The 21644-nt window shown below is 39.1% G+C and overlaps 1 protein-coding gene across 4 annotated transcripts in view; it reads left to right on the top strand.

Moving 5' to 3' along the window:
- The window catches only part of myripa (myosin VIIA and Rab interacting protein a), a 33368-nt gene extending 11820 nt beyond the window's left edge, over positions 1-21548 (top strand). Inside the window, exons 3-17 of one of the 4 annotated variants that reach the window (XM_026936334.3) lie at positions 4150-4371; positions 5991-6127; positions 11637-11711; positions 11848-11945; positions 12506-12586; positions 12775-12852; positions 13034-13190; positions 13463-14049; positions 15518-16963; positions 17090-17140; positions 17380-17559; positions 17724-17885; positions 20243-20320; positions 20440-20500; positions 20698-21548. In XM_026936334.3, coding sequence (XP_026792135.3) covers positions 4150-4371; positions 5991-6127; positions 11637-11711; positions 11848-11945; positions 12506-12586; positions 12775-12852; positions 13034-13190; positions 13463-14049; positions 15518-16963; positions 17090-17140; positions 17380-17559; positions 17724-17885; positions 20243-20320; positions 20440-20500; positions 20698-20711 — 3427 coding nt within the window. In that variant the 3' untranslated portion in view covers positions 20712-21548. Of the gene's footprint in view, positions 1-4149; positions 4372-5990; positions 6137-11636; positions 11712-11847; positions 11946-12505; positions 12587-12774; positions 12853-13033; positions 13191-13462; positions 14050-15517; positions 16964-17089; positions 17141-17379; positions 17560-17723; positions 17886-20242; positions 20321-20439; positions 20501-20697 lie in introns of all 4 variants that reach the window. The other 3 variants (XM_026936333.3, XM_026936335.3, XM_026936336.3) reach the window with 3 other exon arrangements.
- The last annotated feature ends 96 nt before the right edge of the window (positions 21549-21644 follow it).

Genomic DNA, 21644 nt, shown 5'->3' with positions numbered 1-21644 from the left:
CATGAGAAACAAGAAACAGGCAAGAAACAAAAAAAAACAGAGCGATACATGCTTAACAAAAATGGCTTGGTAATGATCAGGCGGTGAAACACTGAACAATACTGTCCGAAGAACAAAGACGCTTGGGGAGTATAAATATACAAACTAATCCAAAGGGTAAACGGAACCAGGTGGGAATGATCAAGACACATTAGTGAGACAACCAATGAGAAGTCATGGGTGGCGACAGGACATGAATTAAAACAAAAACACACGTGGCAACATAAACAAAGACATAACCCGGAAGCACGTGCTGTCGCAATGCCAGTTGCTTAAGTGCGCTGAGTGCATTTTTGCACTCAGCATGAGGAGCGAGGGGGAAATATCTGACACACACACATAATGTCAACGGAATTGATAGGAAAAAAGTATCCGGACACCTCAAATTACCAACATTAGTACTTTGTTGCAAAGCTGTTGATATCAGTTACAGCTTTAAGAGATCTAAGTAATTAGTTTTTAGTAGAATTGTTTTTCAATTTTGGCCAATTGCTCTTGGCAAATTGTCTTAACTTCCCCAAGGTTATGAGGGTCCCTCTGATGGACTCGCAAAATCTTCCATAAATTTTAAATGGGATTGATATGTAATGCCCCACTACTGCTTGCAGAGAAGCAGCACCATATCATGATGCTTCCACCTCTGTACTTCTTTGTGGGTGTGGTGTTCTTGGAATCTTACACGCATCCCTTTTTTCTCCAAAACATGACAAGCTGAATTATGGCCAAAGAGTTCTATTTTTATTTCGTCTGACTAAAGTATACTGCTCCAAAAGATTTCTGAAATTTTCCAAATGCTTTTAGGTGAGCATCTCTGCGCTTTATTTTAAGCAGAGGAGTTTAGCGTGGGATGTAGGAATGGAGATGATTGTGGTGCAGTTCATTGCTTATTTTCTCTGAGTAACTGTTGTTCCCACTGCTTTCTGGTCATCCTGCAACTCTTTTCAGGTGACTGCTGGCTTCTCTCTTAACTTTCTTGCCATTAGAAAACGCACTGTAAATTCTTGAGTGGCACACCTGTCCTGGATAGGTGGCTCATTAGTTGTGGTTCCATCTGCATATTATTGAACCTTGTACTGACAAGGATGTTTATTATTAAATTAACATTTAATAATGTAGTGTCAGAATACTTTTTCCCTATCAGTTTTGTTTTTTAAACATATCTTTGTTTAAAAAGATGCTTGTGAACACATACTTTTTTTTTTCAGATTTACAAGCACAAAGTCAACAGACATTAAGTCTGTAAATTTGAAGTGGATATATTGACTAGAAGTATATTAAATAACAAAAGCAAAAGTGTCAGAATACTTATTTACTCGCTCTGTTATTCTGTAGGCATATAGGCATGTAGAGGTCACTTATATTTGACCCATTTCGTTAATGTTTTTTATTTTACTTTTAGTGTTTTATTTTTATTTTTTCAAGCACTGTCTTCTCTGTTGGGTTCCCCTTCCTCTTCTCTGTTGCATGGCATGACAGAATTACTAACTGAGATGAGTGAGATGCAAGCTGCAATAGAAAATTATGAGTAGCCAGTCTGATGAGACAAGACTAGATGTGTGTGACACTTCTGGTGAAAAAGTGTTTGTCCCAAGCAGTTAGGCAATGTCAGTAACGAATCTGCTAATGCTATTATGGTCTAGAAACCATAGAACAAGAAAATGTTGTCCTGTTTGTTTACTCTCTGGCTTGTGTGCGTGTGTCTTGTTTTGCTGCACAGATGGAGAAGCTTGGTGTATCAGGCATGCTTCCAGTAGTCTATTATGGATGCTTTCGATCTACAGCCTAGTTTCATGTCTGATACTGAAGCAGTAACATATACTGATAATCTAAAACAAAGAACCAGATAGGGCTTTAACATGCATAATAAAACGTTTAAAAAGAAAGAAAAGACAGAATGAGAAACCAGTCATTTGAATAGTGTATGGTAATGCAAATTAGAAGGGAGTAGTCACGGATTATATATTAGTTATAACAACGGATGAATTAGTAGAAGTATTAGAGTATGGCAAAATAGGAATTTAGACCTACAGTATTATGTATTTGCTAATTTGTCACTGTAACCAAGGCTGTCAATGAGACTGAATATGTGATACATTCCTGTAAGAAAAGAGTTTGACCTACTTGGGGTTCAAAGCAAAAACATTTTCATTTAGGTTAGTTTCATTTGAAAACTCTTCAAATCATCCCAGTGACTTTTTAACACATAGTCTACTTAAACTTTTCATATATATCCAATTATAATAGATACTGTGGTTCTTCTCAGCTTCTTGTGTCAGTAGCTACTTTACATTTTTGTTAGATAGCATAAAAGCCAAAGTGCCATTGTGAATAAACTTTGGGGCTTATGCCATGCACCTACAGGGCATCTTCTCTGCCACTGAGGAGATTTCCCAAGCTTTCTGTGGCTCCAATTCTCAGTTTAATCCCACACTTAATGCCATGATTGTGTGCCATCGCTTATCTCACACCAGTTGCTGAGAGCAGATGAAAAGAGCCCACCTTGAAAACTGCTTACTGTTTGGGTGCTCCAAACTGAGAAAAGAAGAAGCCTTTATTTGTCACATATACATTACAGCACAATGAAATTCTTTTCTTCACATATCCCAGCTTATTAGGAGGCTGGGGCCAGAGCACAGGGTCAGCCATGATAAAGCACCCCTGGAGCAGATGGTGTTAAGTGTCTTGCTCAAGGGCCAAATGGTGGCAGCTTAGCAGTGCTGGGGCTTGATTCCCTGACCATCTGATCAGTAACCCAGAGCCTTAACCATTGAACCACCACTGTCCTAGCTAGCAGGCCATGAGGAGCTGCTTACCCTGTCCCAGTATATCCAGCTCTTAATTCATACAGACAACCTACTTCATCTTCCCCAGCCCAAGGTCAAATCCCCATAGCTCTCATGTTCCGCCTCAGGAGAGGGAGCCCATGGAGCATGGGAGAGCACTGTTTTCTGAGGAGAGTCAGGGAGAAATTGTTTTGAATGTGGCCCATTTGTACAGATTGATAGTAATATCAACAGAAAAAAGACAGCTCAGTAGATGAGTGTCTATACTACTCCTCTGTAAAAAACCGAATAGGTGCAGTCCTTGTCTAGGTATAGGTACATCTTGTATAGGTACATGCCTTTATCTTTAGCAGGGTTGACTACTGCAAGGGTCTTTTCATAGGCCTTACCGAAAAGACGATCAAAGAGCTTCAGGCTGTACAAAATGCAGCTGCTAGAGTTCTTACAAAAACGAAAAGAACGGACCACATTACTCCAATACTTAAGTCCTTACACTGGCTTTCAGTTAGTCACAGAATTGACTTTAAAGCCCTGTTGCTTGTTTATAAATCACTAAATGGAACAGGACCAAATTATCTGTCAGATATGTTTCAGCAGTACACACCTGCTTGACCTCTTAGATCAATGGAAAAAAATCTGTTGGTAATAGTAGCTTTTCAGTAGCAGTTTCAAATCTAGACTTGAGACTCAACTGTTTTCAGACATTTTTTTTACTGATTAAATGCATTCTACTTTCACCTTTTTTTTTCACCAAAGTGGTATTCAATTACAGCAAGTTTCTAGTATGTCTTGTTTGAATATCCAGCATCTTTAGATTTTGTCAGTGTTATTCTATCCGTTGTCATGGAATTTCTATAGCCATGTTATGTTACTTCTTTATTTGGCCATACATATGTAGGAAGATTATGTTATCCTTGCATATTGCCTGGTTGCTCATAGTAATATAAGCTTTAGTGTTCTTTCATTTCACCTCACCTGGGGTGAGTTCTTTGGCGAGAGTGTGTGAGCAGTGTTTCCCGTGGCCCTGCACCTGCTGGTACAGGGCACGTTTTCTTGCGTGTGCCAACCACACAGTGCATAAACAACACTCTGAGTGTGAGTTTAGAAGATAAATTAGTGTACTCTTAAGAGGATAGCATTACTATTCTGTTTGGTAGACGACTGACTGCACTAATGCAGTTAGATGTATTGTTTGTGGATCAGTCAACCAGAACAAAATCTCTCCCTGTGTATCTTTGTGTACAACACTGTATTTATTATTTCTCACACACACACACACACACACACACACACACACACACACGCTCTTCCCCTTTCTCCCTTACAGTGAGTTGAAACAGGAGCTGGATCAGGAGGAGAGTCGTTGTGTTCTGCTGTCACGCCAGCGTGGCTTTAATGAACGTTGCTGCATCCGCTGTTGCTCATCCTTCACCTTCTTTCTGAAGAAACGCCGTCGCTGCTTGGACTGTCGCTACAACGTCTGCAAGCGCTGCTGCTCGTATTCTGAAACTGATAAAAGCTGGCTGTGCTCCGCCTGTGAGAAAAGCAGGTAAGTGCTTTTACTGCACTTACAGACTGATCAAGGGATCAAGAGTGCTATTGATGCTAGAGCCATGACTGAGGAATCAGCTCCCTCAAGCCCAAAGATGCTGCTCTTGGTAGAGGTTCTGTGATTCTTTTCCATAGACTTGTAAGAATGTTTTAAAATTCCACATGTGCAGTGAATCTAATGTATAATTTTACATGCTCCCTTTGTAGTAGCATTATTCCTCTATTCATGTTGCATTTAGAGTTCATTAGATACCACTTTTCCCCTACCATTAACAAAATTGCACTGCATGGCTCTGTAGAGAGGTTTGTACAAATTATAATTCTATACCTTGACAGAATTATTTTTTATGACTTTTCAACTTTTACATAAAAATATTACAGCATGACTCAAGCCATATACACATAAAATACAGATTAGATTGATATTTTTGTAATAGGGAATGCTGTTCTGTGTCAGTTTTAGTGTAATTTTAATGTTTCACATTGTCACATTGCAGCTTCCAGGACATGATAGCCAGCAAAACTCGCTCATGCAAAAATTTGAAACGCATGTCCTGCAAAAAATGTTTACTGTTTAAAAAAGGTGCACATTTTAGTAGACCTTTTACATTTTCTTTCTTATGGGATTCATGGTTGTTTGCATTGTGAGTAACTGAAATTCATTACTGAGAAATGTAATGGAGGTTTGGAGCTTCTTGTTTCTATACACAAATAAAAATAACTGTGCATATCAATAGTGACCAGAATTTTCTGATGATATATGTATTAGAAATGTAGGATTAGAACTTATCTTATATGTTTATATGTTTATCTAGGACCATGCTTATGATGAATTATTGTCAGACTTATTATGGACTCAAATATCAATATAATATTCAATCAAATAAAATTGTGCTTATGGATGATTGTTTTTAATTTTATAGCTTAATTCCTGGAAAAGGAAGCTTGTTAGCAGATAAAATGCTCTCCTGAAAACTGTGTTCTTGGATTGTACAGTTATCATGCCATTCACTTTTCACATCTCGCCTGTCCTCAGATATATACGTGCGTTCATGAGCCAATTTAATCGCACACCAAATTTTTAGCACTACAATCAGGGTCAGAAAGAGCTCTGTCTGTCTCTAAAAGAGAATGTTTTGGCTACATATTTTTAAATATTTCTTGGCATGAAATATATCACATGATGCAATGAAATATAGAGCTGTAGTTGTGGAACATGTTTACTGCGGCTCTATCATTGAATGGAAAAATACAAAATGCCAACAGAATACTGTTACTCTTTCTTGATAGAACTGGGATAACAGATCTCTGTGTGTCCTATTTATCCGCAGAAACCTGAATTTGAACAACTTCACCTCATTTAATTTGCCTGTGTAGTGCTTGCAGACATATGTGTGTGCTGTGTGATTACATGGATATAAATTTGTTTTAGAGAGAATGGTTCCTTCTGGTTCAAGAGGTTACATAAAATTTGCATAATAATAATCATAGATGGACAGCAGCACAGAGTCCTCAGATATCAGCAAAAAAACGCAATATGCATTGCTTCATACAGTTGAGTAATTTTACTTAGTGTTCCTTTAAATCATGTACTGATATGTGTGTGTGTGTTTGCAGACTGCTAAAGACACAGTCTCTAGAGTGGTTCTACAGTAATGTGAGGAGACGGTTTAAGAGGTTTGGCAGTGCCAAAGTGCTGAAAATGCTCTACAGGAGGCACGTTGGAGACCAGGGGAGCCAGGCCGAATTTACAGGTGTTGAACGTTAGTTATTTACTATTTATGCTTTTCTTTATGTTGTATAGTGGTCTTGTTTCTTTTCTTTTCTTTTCTTTTTTTTTTTTTTTTTTTAGAAAAGATAGATATTCATATAATCTACCTCGCAATTATTTAGATGTGTCATTAATATATTTTGGGCTATTCCACTGAAGTTGGTAGGAGCAAAGTGGGCTCCATCATATTGTGAAATAGAAGAAGGGAAGAAGCTCCCTTTCTAGAGATGGCTGTCTGGCCAGACTCAGTAACTGGACTAGAAGGGCCTTGTTAAGGGAGGTGAGTCAGAACCCAATGGCTCCTCTAACAGAGCTTCAGAAGTCCTCTGCAGAGATGGAAAAACCTGCTGGAAGGACAACCATCTCAGAACATTGAGGCCTTTATGGTAGCGTGGCTAGATGGAAGTCACTCCTGAGTAAAAGGCATATGTCAGGCACTCAATGGACTCTGAGAGCATAAGGAAAAATATTCTCTGGTGCAAATGAAACATGAAACAATGAGAGAAAAATTTAACTTTTGAGTTGAACCCTAACTGCTACGTCTGGAGAAAACCAGGGATTGTTGAGATACTTTTCTTTTAATCTCAACATAATAATATTAAATAATAAACTTTAATAAAATTGTGATACTATTCTAAAACGTTGTCCCAGACTTTAGTGGTCCTTGTTCTTTGTGATGCCATTTGATTAGGTGTTCTCTAACAAGCTTAGGGGTGTTTCTTAGGCACCCTAATGTTGTTTTCAGCCATAACATTAAAAGCACTGACAAGTGAAGTGAATAACATTGATTATTTTGTTACAATGACACATGCAAGTGAACAGTCCTCAAAGTTGATGTGTTGGAAGCAGGAAAAATGGGCAAGCATAAGGATCTGAGCAACTTTGACAGGGGCCAAATTGTGAGGGCTAGACGACTGGGTCAGAGCATCTCCAAAACAGCAGGTCTTGTGGGGTGTTCCCGGCATGCAGTGGTTAATGCCTACCAATGCCTACCAAAAGTGGTCCAAGGAAGTACAACCGGTGACCTGGCAACAGGGTCATGGACGCCAAAGGCTCATTGATGTGCATGTAGAGCAAAGACTAGCCAGTCTGGTCCGATCCCACAGAAGAGCTACTGCAGCACAAATTGCTGAAAAAGTTAATGCTGGCTATGATAGAAAGGCGTCAGAACACACAGTGCATCGCAGCTTGCTGCATATGGGGCTGCATATCTGCAGATTGGTCAGAATGCCCATGCTGACCTCTGTCCACCGCCGAAAGCGCCAGGTGCGTGTGCGTTGCTTACCTGTGGAAGAGATGGCACCAGGATGCACTATGGGAAGAAGGCAAGCTGGCGGAGGCAGTGAGATGCTCTGGGCAATGTTCTGCTGGGAAACATTGGGTCCTGGCATTCATGTAGATGTTACTTTGAAACGTACCACCTACCTAAACATTGTTGCAGACCAAAGTTCACCCCTTCATGGCAACAGTATTCTCTAATGGCAGTGGTCTCTTTCAGCAGGATAATTCGCCCTGCCACACTGCAAAAATTGTACAGGAATGGTTTGAGGAACATGACAAAGAGTTCTAGGAGTTGACTTGGACTCCAAATTCCCCAGATCTCAATCTGATCGATCATCTGTGGGACGTGCTGGACAAACAAATCCAATCAATGGAGGCCCCACCTCGCAACTTATAGGACTTTAAGGATCTGCTGCTAATGTCTTGGTGCCAGATACCACAGCACACCTTCAGAGGTCTTGTGGAGTCCATGCCTCGATGGGTCAGAACTGGTTTGACAGCACAAGGGGGACCTACACAATATTAGGCGGGTGGTTTTAATGTTATGGCTGATCGGTGTATATTGAGATCACATGACAATTTAATTGCACAGAGGTTTGTCAACTAACTATGTGATTTCCAGTGGTAAGGGAATTCACAGTAATGGGGGTGAATACTTATGCAATCAAACATTTATATTTTTAAATAATTGTAAGTTATTAAACTATACTGTAAACTATATTGATTTTTTCCCCACCACTTCAGTATTATTGGATATTTTGTGTAGATTCATGATATATAAACTCAATTATGTCTGTATCAGTTATAACACTACAAAATGTGGGCAAGTTCAAGGGAGATGAATACTTATGCAAGGCAATGTGTACAATCTGTGTGTTTGTGTCCACCATCTTATCTGGATTTATTTTAAGAGATTTCACAGAATTACCCTTGTGTCTAGGGGAAAGGTCACAATGTAGTTTTTTTTTTAATAGATTTGCCAGTTCTTTTCCTTCTTGGATCAACACTACTGAGCATTAGGCACAACAAAATAAACCATGACTATGAATATAATAGAATCACCCAGGTGAATTTGTTCACATTTAAATTTTATTTGGAAATTGAATTTGAAATGATACCAAGTACACTTTTGTACTTTATTACTCATTGCACAATCTACTTAATCTACTTATGGAAAACCAATTCTGACTGTATTTATTCTGCAATAACAATAGCAAGGGTAGAAAGTAGCCTGTATAGAAACATTTCCATGTCCATGTTTGGTAAAGTATATTTAAGTAGGGATGTTAAAATATGTTATTGGCAGAAAAACTCAGTTTTGGTCAAAACTTTTTTTTTTGGCTGCTTCACAGAATTAGTAGCTATTTATTATTTGTTATTTGTTCTTATTTGTTACAATTGAAATAACTAGTTATTTCTCATTTTCCCTGAATGAGAAGAATCCCCCTGTGTTGGATGCCACTGTTTTAGAGTTTAAAGTGTCTAGTGGAGATGTGCATATAGAACCGGGGGCTTTTAAGACCCCCTTTTTAGCAAGGAAATATTGTTCTGACCTGTGTGGGATGACCTTCTCAATCCTGTCTCTGTCCAAGAGGGAATGAACTTCTTGTGTCAGATATGGATGGTGGAACTGGAGTTTGTACCTTGGGAGGCTAGGGGTGCTGAGGCAATTGCTTGCAAGCCTGAAGACATGACTCTAGGGCTTGTGTGAGGCTGATGACATCCTTGTGGACCTGGCTGAGATGACCTAGAGGTGCCTCGTGTCTGGTCTGTTTAGTGATTCTAAAACCTGTACAGGGTTGATTTACACATGTAGTGGACTGTACTAATCACAATTAGCATCGTGTGTAAACCAGGTTGGTGTAGAGGCAGGAGCAAGGTGTCAATCAGCTCCCTCATAGAGGGACTAACTTCTGCACATTGTCTTGTTTGTTTCATTAGCAGTAGAATGGCTAAAATATTACCAGTGCATGCCATACATGATGCAATATTGTAAGTAGAATGCCATCAGTGGATCTGGATTCAGCATCCAGGCAATGCACATCTGAGATTAGAGCTTGTTCATCGAAAACCTCCTTTAAAGCTCTCCATATACTCCTTGCCATGTGGCATAGTTAATTCCGTTATGATTGTGCAAAAGAGCGCATTTGGTGCTGCAGGTTGCATGTCACTATGCAATTCCACCTTGAGGGTGGCTGTCACAGCTAGATTAAAGGCTGTCAATGGGGCATGCAAATTGTTGGAAGGTCTCGCCATGCATGTGTACAAGCTCAAGAAGGTGATTCTCACTGCCCTTCACATCAATCATGTTTTAGTATGTGGGTATATTTTTATAGGAAGATGTAGTCTTGGAATGGGAAAAGGACAATTTGCAGACACCATAAATGCTTGTATAGAAATGTATGTCCCGGAGGAAAGGTCTTTTCTAAATATGAATTGATATACTCCCTGAATACAAGGCAACAAAATGAAAGCAACAAAATTCGGCTCAGTGTATTTTCCCAGAGAAGGTTTACTTTTGCTATATTAACCTAATGCTTGTGTGGGCTTATTTCTGTAGGAACATGTGGGATTGTAAAGGGCAGGCCTTTCAAATCAGTGGGTACTGGCATTAGAGGCTGTTTGAACTTCAATAGCTTGGGGGTTGTTTTTTTTTTAAGACCTTTGGGCCCATATATGGCGCTGTCAATATGTGGTATCCATCAAAAAAAAGCTGTCAAATTGTTCTGAGCAGCCCTTAGTCTGTCTCACTTAGTATTAACATTAAACCATTAATATGTACTAGAGAGAACTATCTAAACAATCCCCAGATCACCAATTGTTAGTTATGACTAGTGGTGAAATTTTAGTTGCAGAAAAGAAAAGGAGTGAAATATATTCACTTTGATGGCAAAATACGTGCAAGTAGTCCTATGAGACACATGAAATTTTGATCATGTCTGAGTCTAGACAAAAGTAAGTTTATTTAACTACAGTTAATATTATTGTCCTGTGCCATCACCATAATTCAAAGGCATGGCGGAATTGATCTGTCACTGTGCTCATCTAACAGAAACACTCTAGATGACATTAGCTAGTGGGAGAAAAGTAAAATCATTTAGTGTGTGGCATGCAAGTGAAGTATGCTTTCAGTATTGAGTGTTGTGTAGAAGATGTGTAAAAAGGGATCAAAAGTAGTACTCAAGCATTACTGATAGATCACAATAAAAATAAATGCATGGCTAAAATAAATAAATAAATATTTAGTAAATTATATCAAACACAATTGACATTAGTTCAATCAAGTACTAAACAATAAAATGTAAATCCTTCTAGGAAATGGAGCCACAAGTTTAATTTATAGTGTAACCCAGACTTCTTAATTCAGTGTGTCTTAATCTACACTGCACATGACTCACAGGCATCATGTAGGAGAATGGCAGAGGAATCATTTCTGTGCATTCTTTATAAATATGCATTGGTGCTTTATATGATCAAATAAAATTTATTAGCCCAATTAAATAAACATAGTGTGCTTGTGACTGCAGTGGTGCTGCTGACCACTCACAGCTGATATAAAGCTGTCAAAATGGCCAAAAGACAAATCTCTTTCTTCTTTGGCGAAAGCATTTTTGTATGGTTGCTCTGCCTGTGGTCATCTAATATAAAATTCGGTTTGACAGCTGGGATAATTGAAGATGCCATGGTGCCGTTATCAGTGCGGCAGTAACACTACTTCTGGGCTTATCTTTCCTATGTAATATTACACCTGGTTCAGAGTAAAGTAAATAACAACAGGACAAAACAGGCACAGGGATATTGCTGATTTTAGAGTAGATGTGTTTTTTCATCTTCATGTTCATTCTGAATATCTTTCAGATATATCCTCCAGCAGATTCATTTTATGTGTGCTGTTTCTTCTGTTCTAAATTTATTATAATGTTTATCTTGAATGTAAAATACTGTTTAGGAATGCAGGCTTTATTGTTCTGCAATGTTTACTATTGATAAGAAAGCAATACCTGAAACACTAAACGACAAAAAGATTTCACGAGGTTATGAAAGATTTAGGAATAGTACTGTAGGTGTAGCCATAAAACCAGAGTCAAACCAAGTAACAGTAATACATTTGTTAATGGAAAACCTGTAACACCTGTACACAAGAGTGTATAGTATGTGACATACTAGTGTGATGTTAATAATAGTGGTTTTGATGGTTTTGTTTTTAACAGAAGGAAGTACATACGCTGAAAGCACTGATGACAGTGTTTATGAGAGCGACTCTACATTCTACCAGCATACTGAAGGTATGTATATAGTATACATAGTATATATATTATTTTACATACACATTAGCATGCAGTTTTGAGACTACAGCATTATCTAGTTTACAAAATGTTATAACACAATAGGATTTGTGTTCTGTGTACTATTTCACTGCAGAGCGGAGCATGGCAGAGAGCATCAGTGTGGCATTGCGTGTGGCAAAAGAGGCCATAGATGAGGCTATTACCAAGGCAGAGAAACAAACAGGCAATCAGGTACTTATTTGGCACCACTGATGTTGCATATATACATTACTGTAAGCCTTTAACTTTACATCTAGGAAATTTTAATTCTTTCCATTTTTTGACATATAAGCCAGAAAGCTGATTTAGCCCACACATTTTTAAAATCTTGTTTCATTTGAAGAGGAAAAAAAAAACAATTTTTTCTTATAAGATTGGAGCCAGTTTTCCAGAAGCATCATTGTGTAAGAACATCTTGACTGTTAGAGAGAGAGTTCAGAGTGAGCCATGAAACTGCATGTAGTGGTCTGGTAGTAGCATAAGGGTTGGACTTGAAAAGACAAAGACATATCAAGCAATAGTTTCTTGACCAAAAGAAAATTTTTACAGAGATTACATTAAAGCACATATCATGCTTTCTGTCTATGATGAGAATGTAGATTTGTCATAAGATCAGAGCAGCAGCCATCTGCAGCTTTTGAACAGCTGCAGATTTTGGGAAACTATGAACAGTATGACGTTACTGGAAATTATGACATTAATAGAAAGTATGAGAGTACTGAAGTTTATTTAATGAAGTTTTCTTTCTGAAGGAGAAACTGAAAGAGGCTTGTTATCTACGAGACAACAGAGGAGAGCTGATAGAAGAGCTCACCACCATGATTGTGCAGACAGTGAGTAACAAGAGTGAACAACTACAAGGAAAACTTTAGTTCTGTATCTGCTGTAAAGCATTAACAGTTTCAGTGTTATCCAAGACCACTTTTGCCTGTTCCATGTGGCTCAGCATGTTTTGCATGTCTTTATGGATTCACCACTTTTTGTTTGGAAGCAAAGCTGAAAATCTTGTCATTTACCTCAGATTATCTGCAAGAAGAGAGATCTATCCGAGATGCATACAGAGTGTAATTTGGAGTCACCACCAGATCAGAACAGTAATGTGAGTTCTCCTTTTTCTGCCACTGATAGACACCAGGGTAGCCTGGCCTCTCAGGTCTCTGCTTTGTCATATACCCACAGAGCCAAATGAATTAGGGAGGACAGTAAAGTGTCATTGTGACTTGCTGTTTTGCTGCCTGTGTCATTTTTCCTAAATGGCCTCTCTTTTCTTCTCTTCCCAGAAGTCACAATCAGCCTTCTCACGTCTCACTGATGAAATACTGACCCAGCATGACAAAGCTGAGCAAAGTTCTATGCTCTGCACACAGGGGCTGAAGATGGATGAAGTCCCTGCTGTTGCTAGCTGGAACCTGAATATGGACTGGATGGAAAACTCCTGTAAGTGTTTTGTGTACACATCATACCTATAATGTGTACACATCATACCTATAATGCAATAGCAAATTTAAAAACAGAAATAAATATGCATTTTTTAAAAATTATTATTTATTTAATCTTCTTAACGTCCCTGTAATGTTTTTAAATAAAAATCTGATGATGTCTCTTTCCTATACCCAAAGGGTTTTGTCTCTGTGTTGATCTATGTTTTGCACATATGTGAAATGTGTATGCATTTGTTGTTGTGTCTTTGTCTGTGTGTGTGACTAAAGGTGCATCCTCAGTGCTACAGAGTCCAGATGGAAACTGGTTCGCCCTGCAGAGTACTCAACTGTCTCGGCTGAGCCTGCCGACCAAGCGTGAGAACCTGATGTTCAGCGCCCTGGAGAAGGAATCTGGTGTGATCTCAGCCTATGATGGAATGGTCTCTGACACTGAGTCAGACTCTGATGGAGCCTGGGATGCTGCCCAGCTGGAGATTCACGGCACACTGTCCTCCAGTAACCTGTTAAATGACCATCATGCCGCCAGCTCACAGCCAGCTATAAAATTACCCACAAAAAATACTGATGACCAACCTCAAACTGACAGTGACCAGAACAACCGTGTGCCCCAAATCCATAAATCATCACTTCCTCTCCTGAAGAGGAAGGTGTCTCTAGAGGACAGGCACCTGTCTTGCCAATGCTGTAGTGCCATGGGTATTAGTGCAAACCCTGATGGTGGAGAAAGTAGCGAGGATGGCTTAGAGGACAACAGGGTCAAGAGGACACGAAGGAGGAAAAGAAATAAGCATGAGGCTACAGAGGGGAAAAGCTTGAGAGTATGCGGTGGGGAAAGGCTATCTTTATCTGAACCTGTAAGGAAAACCTTTGAGATATTTAAATGTCGTTAAATTTATTTAAATAAATTAAATTTAAATAAATGTTTGATTGCATAAGTATTCACCCCATTATTGTGAATTCCCTTACCACTGGAAATCACATAGTTAGTTGACAAACCTCTGTGCAATTAAATTGTCATGTGATCTCAATATACACCGATCAGCCATAACATTAAAACCACCTGCCTAATATTGTGTAGGTCCCCCTTGTGCCTTCAAAACAGCTCTGATTCATCGAGGCATGGACTCCACAAGACCTCTGAAGGTGTGCTGTGGTATCTGGCACCAAGACATTAGCAGCAGATCCTTCAACTCCAATAAGTTGCGAGGTGGGGCCTCCATTGATTGGATTTGTTTGTCCAGCACGTCCCACAGATGCTCGATCGGATTGAGATCTGGGGAATTTGGAAGCCAAGTCAACTCCTTGAAGTCTTTGTCATGTTCCTCAAACCGTTCCTGTACAATTTTTGCAGTGTGGCAGGGCGAATTATCCTGCTGAAAGAGACCACTGCCATTAGAGAATACTGTTGCCATGAAGGGGTGTACTTTGGTCTGCAACAATGTTTAGGTAGGTGTTACGTGTCAAAGTAACATCTACATGAATGCCAGGACCCAAGGTTTCCCAGCAGAACATTGCCCAGAGCATCTCACTGCCTCCGCCAGCTTGCCTTCTTCCCATAGTGCATCCTGGTGCCATCTCTTCCCCAGGTAAGCAACGCGCATGCACCCGGCCGTCCACATGATGTAAAAGAAAACATGATTCATCAGACCAGGCCACCTTCTTCCATTGCTCCATGGTCCAGTTCTGATGATTACATGCCCATTGTAGGCACTTCTGGCGGTGGACAGGGGTCAGCATGGCCACTCTGACTGGTCTGCGGCTAAGCAGCCCCATATGCAGCAAGCTGCGATGCACTGTGTGTTCTGAAACCTCTCTATCATAGTCAGCGTTAAATTTTTCATCAATTTGTGCTACAGTAGCTCTTCTGTGGGATCGGACCAGATGGGCTAGTCTTTGCTCCCCACATGCATCAGTGAGTCTTGACCCATGATCCTGTCACCAGTTCACCGGTTGTCCTTCCTTGGGCCGCTAACCACTGCATACAGGGAGCACCACATAAGACCTACCGTTTTGGAGATGCCCTGACCCAGTCCTCTAGCCATCACAATTTGTCCCTTGTCAAAGTCGCTCAGATCCTTACACCTGCCCATTTTTCCTGCTATATTGTACCCCTTGAGAGGTAGCACTGTAACAGGATAATCAATGTTATTCACTTCACCTGTCAGTGGTTTTAATGCTATGGCTGATTGGTGTATATATATATATATATATATATATATATATATATATATATATATATATATATATATATATATATATTGCTTTATAATAATTTAGACTTATAATAATTATAAGTAATATTTTGTATTGTATTTTCTGCAGCAGGACTATGGCAGGATGCTGCTGAATTATCTGTTGAAATGTCAGAGCAAGAGGCAGAGTGTCTCAGAGTTTCCGAGTGACGAGACTATGAATGCAGACACGCCACACTCTGTGACCCCAGACATTTTGAAATCTGGGGCCATGACCCCTGTTGCTTTTACATCTGATGTAGAAGACCCCAACACTGAGCATCATTTTCTGAGTAGTACTTCAGATCAACAGCTGACATCCAAACTGAGAGAACTGGCCAATCAAGTCAATGGAACACAGCTCCCCTTAACCAGGAATGGGCTTGATGGAGAAGAAGAGCCTGTAGATGAGAGAAATGAAAAGAGAGAGAGAGGGAAGAAAGAAGAAAGGGGAAGAGAGAGTAGAGAAGCCTTGTGTGATATGGAGGTGGATGTAGACCAGGAAGACTCAGAGATGAAAGAGGATAAAGACAATGAGATAGAGAACAAAAAATTAAGGAATTCAGAAAACCTGAGCACAAATATGATTGATAATATGCACAATGAAATTTTACAAGAGACAGTAGAGAAACAAAGTGCATTTGAAATGGAGAGAACTGCCAGAATGCCACAGAAAGAGTGCTGCTTTGATTGTAAGTTTGAGGTCTTTGAGAGCGCTAATAACACTGACTCTGATGGTCAGATTAAAAGTACTGAGGACAAAGCAAATTATATGAGTGAGAGAATCCATGTAGATCAGAATGTTGAACAGGGAAAGAAAGACAGATCAGAAAGTAGAGGAGGAGAGGATACTGAGCCTGAGCCTGTGAAAAAACAACAAAGTGTAAAGAATGAGGCACATATAGAACCAGAGGTCCGAAGTCTTTTGGAGATAGACAAACAAAGAGAGACACCTGTAGAGAGCTGTGAAAAAAGTGAAAAAGTTGAAAGTCAAGAGTGCAGGAAGGCGACAAAAGACACTGAATATGCAGCTGAAAGTAAAAAAGACAGTCTAGACAATACAGGAAGTGAAAAAAGAATGAACGAGGAGAAAGAGAGACTAACATACAGTCAGGATATTCTTGATTTTGGTGAAGAAGGGGACTCGGAATATAAGAAGATGATTGAGAATGTGGTTAAGGGTTTAAATATTATGGAAGAGGAAACAGAGGCACATATCAGCAATACAAGATACAGCATATCAGATTTCACTGAAGAATTGAGTAAGGAAAAGGAGGAAATAATGAGAAAACAAAAAGAACAAAATCAGATGACACCAGATAATGAAATAGGATTCCATAATGAGAGAATGAACAGGGATGAACATACACGAGAGAGTGATATGGAAAATGAGAGCAGAGGTAACTTGGTTGAGAAAACAGAAGAGCATAGTTTTGTAGCAGAAGCAGAACAGTGTAATGACCACACACTCAAGGATGTTCTGGACTTCACTCCTTCTGGTCAGGAAGAGTTTCTTTCCCCAGAGGAAATCTACAAAGTAAGATATGTGTTAGATGTTTTGCAGTGGCTTGCTTGTCTACTGTTTATTCACTGAAAATCTGCTTGTTACTGTACTGTCTTTTCTCACTTTCCTTCTTTCTGTGCTTCTGGCTGGGACTGTTAGGATGTGCACTTAGAAAAAGACCTGCAGTTTGTCTTCACTCTGCTACAGCAGGTGATTCCTCTAGGTTGTAATGGAATGCATTTTATTACAGATTTCCATTCACTGAAAAATATTATATACATAATGTTAGAAGCAGCAAAGGGCTTCATCTGGATTGCTATCCTCATATCTCAGCTTCTTTTTAAATTTTACCTTCTTTCCTTTCTTTGCTTAATTATGCTAAATAAGCTTGTGGGCTCCACTGGTCCACTTTTAATTTGACTTTTTTTTGTGCATGCATATACTTGTAGAAGTATTCGGCTGCGTCACTACGCAGTATCACCACTGAGGTGCTGAAGGTTCTCAATGCCACTGAAGATCTTATCCAGGGTGCCATGGGTCTCAGCCAGTCAGAGTCCTGGGATCGATCTGCCCTTCCTCCCACTCAGAGCAAGAGACTAGACGAACAGCTCAGCAGACTAGAGGAAAATGTAGGAACCAAGCTTGCAAACTGTCACCTATCAGCCTCTAGCTAATGTAGTCTCTATAAGTGGCTTGCAACCTTCCATATATTATAACATTTTTTTTTTTTACATGTATCGATTTCTGTGGCAGACCTCAGAGCATGCACAGAATTTATGATTATCTATATCAGGTATATGTAGCTGCTAGTGCCATATTTGGGCTGGAGGCTGAGCTGGGAGATCTTGAGGAGTGTGCACGCAGCATCAGCGGAGAAACCACAGAGGAAGAACTCTCTCAGCTGGAGGAACAGGTGGCCTCAGCTGCTGCTCAAGTACAGCAGTCTGAGCTCCAGGTATGTTGTGCCTCAGTACTGCGCTCCTCCACACTGCTTCTGCTGGAACACTGTAGCTGAAACACATAATGCATGTGGTTGTTGTTGTTGTTGTTATGAGAACCTGTATTTCTACACTAATGAAAAGAAAATATTATCACAGGCTTAAGTTAAATTACCCTTTTCTACTTAATGCATCTGCCAAGTTAAACATGGCATTCCTATTAGCTTTCCAGCTGCTAGGCTTTTGATTAAAAAAAAAATAAAACACACCCTTTATACATAGCAGACATTCCGAAAAGCTTTCATTACAGCTTCAGGTATGTTATGCCTCATTACTGTGCTCCGCCACACGGCTTCTGCTGGAACACTGTAGCTGAAACACATAATGCAACTTGTAAACAGTTCTAGGGAATCTACAGGGTGTTCCTGTTATTGAGTAGTTAGTGAAACAGTCAGCACTCACTACAATTCTGTTATTATTATTATTATTATTATTATTATTATTATTATTATTTTGTTGTTGTTGATGTTGTTATGACAACCAGTATTTCTACACTAATGAAAAGAAAATTTTATCACATAAAATATTATCACACGCTTAAATATATTTATCCTTTTCTACTTAATGCATCTGCCAGGTTAAACATGACATCTCTATTAGCTGCTAGGCCTTTGATTAAAAAAACCACCCTTTATACATAGAAGACATTCCTGAAAGCTTAATTTAATATAGATTACATTGCCTTTTTTGGCCATTAATCTACACAATAATCCATAATGAAAAAGTGAAAAATGTGTTTTTGGACATTTTTCAAATGTATTAAAAATTAAAAAATTACATCTTTGATTTAGATACATGTTAAGACCCTCGATTCAGTACTTTACAGGAGCACCTTTTTTAACAATTACAGTTTTGAATTTTCTTGCGTAGGTTTCAGCAAGCTTTATACACCTGTATATTGGGCAGTTTTTCCCATTCTTCCTGGCAGATCCTCTTAAGCTATATCAGATTGGATGGGGAGCATCTGTGAACTTCCATCTTCCATCTCCCCTCAGATGTTCTATGGAGTTTTGACTTGTTCAGGTTATTGTTGTGCTGAAAGGTTAACCTTCGCTCCAGTCTAAGGTCGTTTGCAATCTGGAGCAGGGTTTTTTTTTTTTTCAAAGACCTCTCTCTATTTGGCTCCATTCATCTTTCCCTAAATTCTGACCAATTTTCCCATCCATGCCACTGAGAAGTACCCTACTATCATGAAGCTGCCACCATTATGCTTCACCATAGCAGTGGTATTAGCCAGTTAATTAGCAGTCCCTGGTTTTTGCCACATAAAATAAAACGTTTTGAGTTCAGCTAAAAAAGACAAATATTTGTCTCGTCAGACCAGAGAGTCTTTTTTTTTTTCATGTTCTGAGTCTCTAAGGAGTGACTTCCACATCTGTGGAGGTCTTCTTAAACTTTTGGCTGGATGACCAGCTCTGGAAAACATCCTGGTGGTTCCAAATATCTTAAATTTCACAATGATGTGAGTCCACTGTGCTACTGTGCTACTATTCTTTAGAATTCCTTAGAAAGGGAACAGGCCACAACAGACACAATTTGATCATGAAGGTAGATGGATAGTTCTTTGGACTAGACATGTGCAGTGAATTGTTTGACCGTATACACACAGATGTACACCATGTCCTATCAGTTCAGTTTGCCACAGGTGGACTCCAGGGTTCTAGGGACATCTCAAGATAATCAAAACAAACAGGATGCACCTGATACACCAGGACACGCCTGAACGAGATATTTCAGTTTTTGATAAGTTTGCAAAAAAATTTCTAAAAACATGTTTTCAGTTTGTCATTATGGATTATTGGGTGTAGATTAATGTCACACTGTATGTAGGTAGCAGTAGCAGCTGTGGATATGGTTTAGTGTGGGTGAGCACTAACCTATCTAACCATTATTAATCAGCATTACTAATGACAAGCTGTACTGAGTAGGTGGGAACACTCAAACAGGAGAAACAGACAAATGCTTTGCCATGCAGCTCATTATAATCCTATGGCTGGACACCTGGTGGTAGATGGAACATGCCGGTAGGTGGTTTGACCATGGTAAATTGCCCCTGGGTGTATGCAAGTGCGAATGTATGTGAATGTGTGTGCATGTTGCCCTGTGGTGGACCAGCGTCCCATCCAGGGTGTGTTCCTGCCTTGTGCTCAGTCCTGAGTTTCAACACCAGTGTCACAATTTCAGCAGTATGCCTCTACACCACTGCATGCACATGTAAGCTTTTTCGTTTGTTCTGGTGTCCTGGGCAGGGAAGATATTATTAACATGATAAATTTTAACTTAAAGCTATACTAAGTGGACTTTTTTTCTTCAGGTGTCAGATATTGCAGCAAGAATTGCAGCTCTAAAAAATGCTGGCCTAAATGTAGCGCCACAGACACGTTTTGCCAAGGTCAGAACAAAACAAAGTACCATGCCAGTGGCATTTGACACATTTGTGCAGCAGTAACACTGCTCATGTTCACACACCCACACACATACCCAGTGAAATATATATCACTTTTATTGCAGCCACAAACCATAGATTCATCTCGCCAGCACCGCCGCCGCCTGCCAGCACCTCCAATGCAAGGTAACAGCTAAAGCATCAAACTGTCCGAGGGGTGCTACATCATGTCTGATTACTTTCATAATACTTTTTATCGCACAACATGCAGAAACTAACAAACAAAAAATAATAACTCCATAAGGAACATACAGCATTTATCAATGACCATTCTTGTTTTTTTTTTTAATCAGTGGTTTTTTTTTTCATCTCTCTATTTTTAGGTAAAAGGATGTAGTGAGGCCCGGAGTTCAGAAAACATCACTTTACAGCCACACAAGCAGAACCTCTGTGCCTTTATTCAGTGAACTACAACCAGCCTTTTCTGTTAGCCATAACCAAAATCACTGCACTGCAATCTGATTCTGATCACTTAGGACTGGAAGACACTCCAAAGTTTGTACAGCATTACTGTGGGCCAACTTACATCTGGTGAATGGTGTAAATGTAAAAGAAAAAACGCAAAACAAAGTGAAAAAAAAAAAAAGAACAAAGATCATTATTATACGTAAAATTCCATATATTACTGTGGGTTATTTATGCTCTATGCACTTACGAAGGAGAGAAGATTTTGTAGATCCTGTTCCATCTTATGGATCAGTTTGCTTTCAAATCAGAATTTATTACCTTTGTTGGGAGCATCTAAAGTTTGAAGTCTATCTATTTTATTTAAACATGTTCTACAAGAAACATAAAGGCAGTCTAAATAATTTTTTTTTTCATATCACAATTTGTCAGAACATTATTAACAAATCATGGGCATTTCTGTCCCCTTGTTTATTATTGTTGCCCTTGTTTATTCCTCAAGTAGAGCCTTCTAGAGAAATACATTTACTGGAATCACACAGGAATCATATATACTAGTACAATAATTTTTAATAAAAATGTGTAATTATTTAGTATGTATTACATTCCTTTATGTAATATCATATCAGTGTTGCATGTTTTTTTTTTCATGCTGATTATAGCTCTAAATATCTGGAGAATAGTGTGTAGAATAGGCTTTAATTCCTAAATGGTTAATGCAATATTTTTGTTAAACCCCTTGAATTAAAGCTGAAAGTCTACACTTCAATCCATCTTGATTGCTTCATTTCAAATCCACTGTGATGGTGTACAGAGGCAAAATTACAAAAATTGTTTCAATATCCAAATATGGACCTGACTGTAT

Source organism: Pangasianodon hypophthalmus, chromosome 4 (assembly GCF_027358585.1).
Source record: "Pangasianodon hypophthalmus isolate fPanHyp1 chromosome 4, fPanHyp1.pri, whole genome shotgun sequence".
NCBI lineage: Eukaryota > Metazoa > Chordata > Actinopteri > Siluriformes > Pangasiidae > Pangasianodon > Pangasianodon hypophthalmus.
The sequence above is the reverse complement of the archived record's forward strand: the minus strand, read 5'-3'. Positions and strand labels throughout refer to the sequence as shown.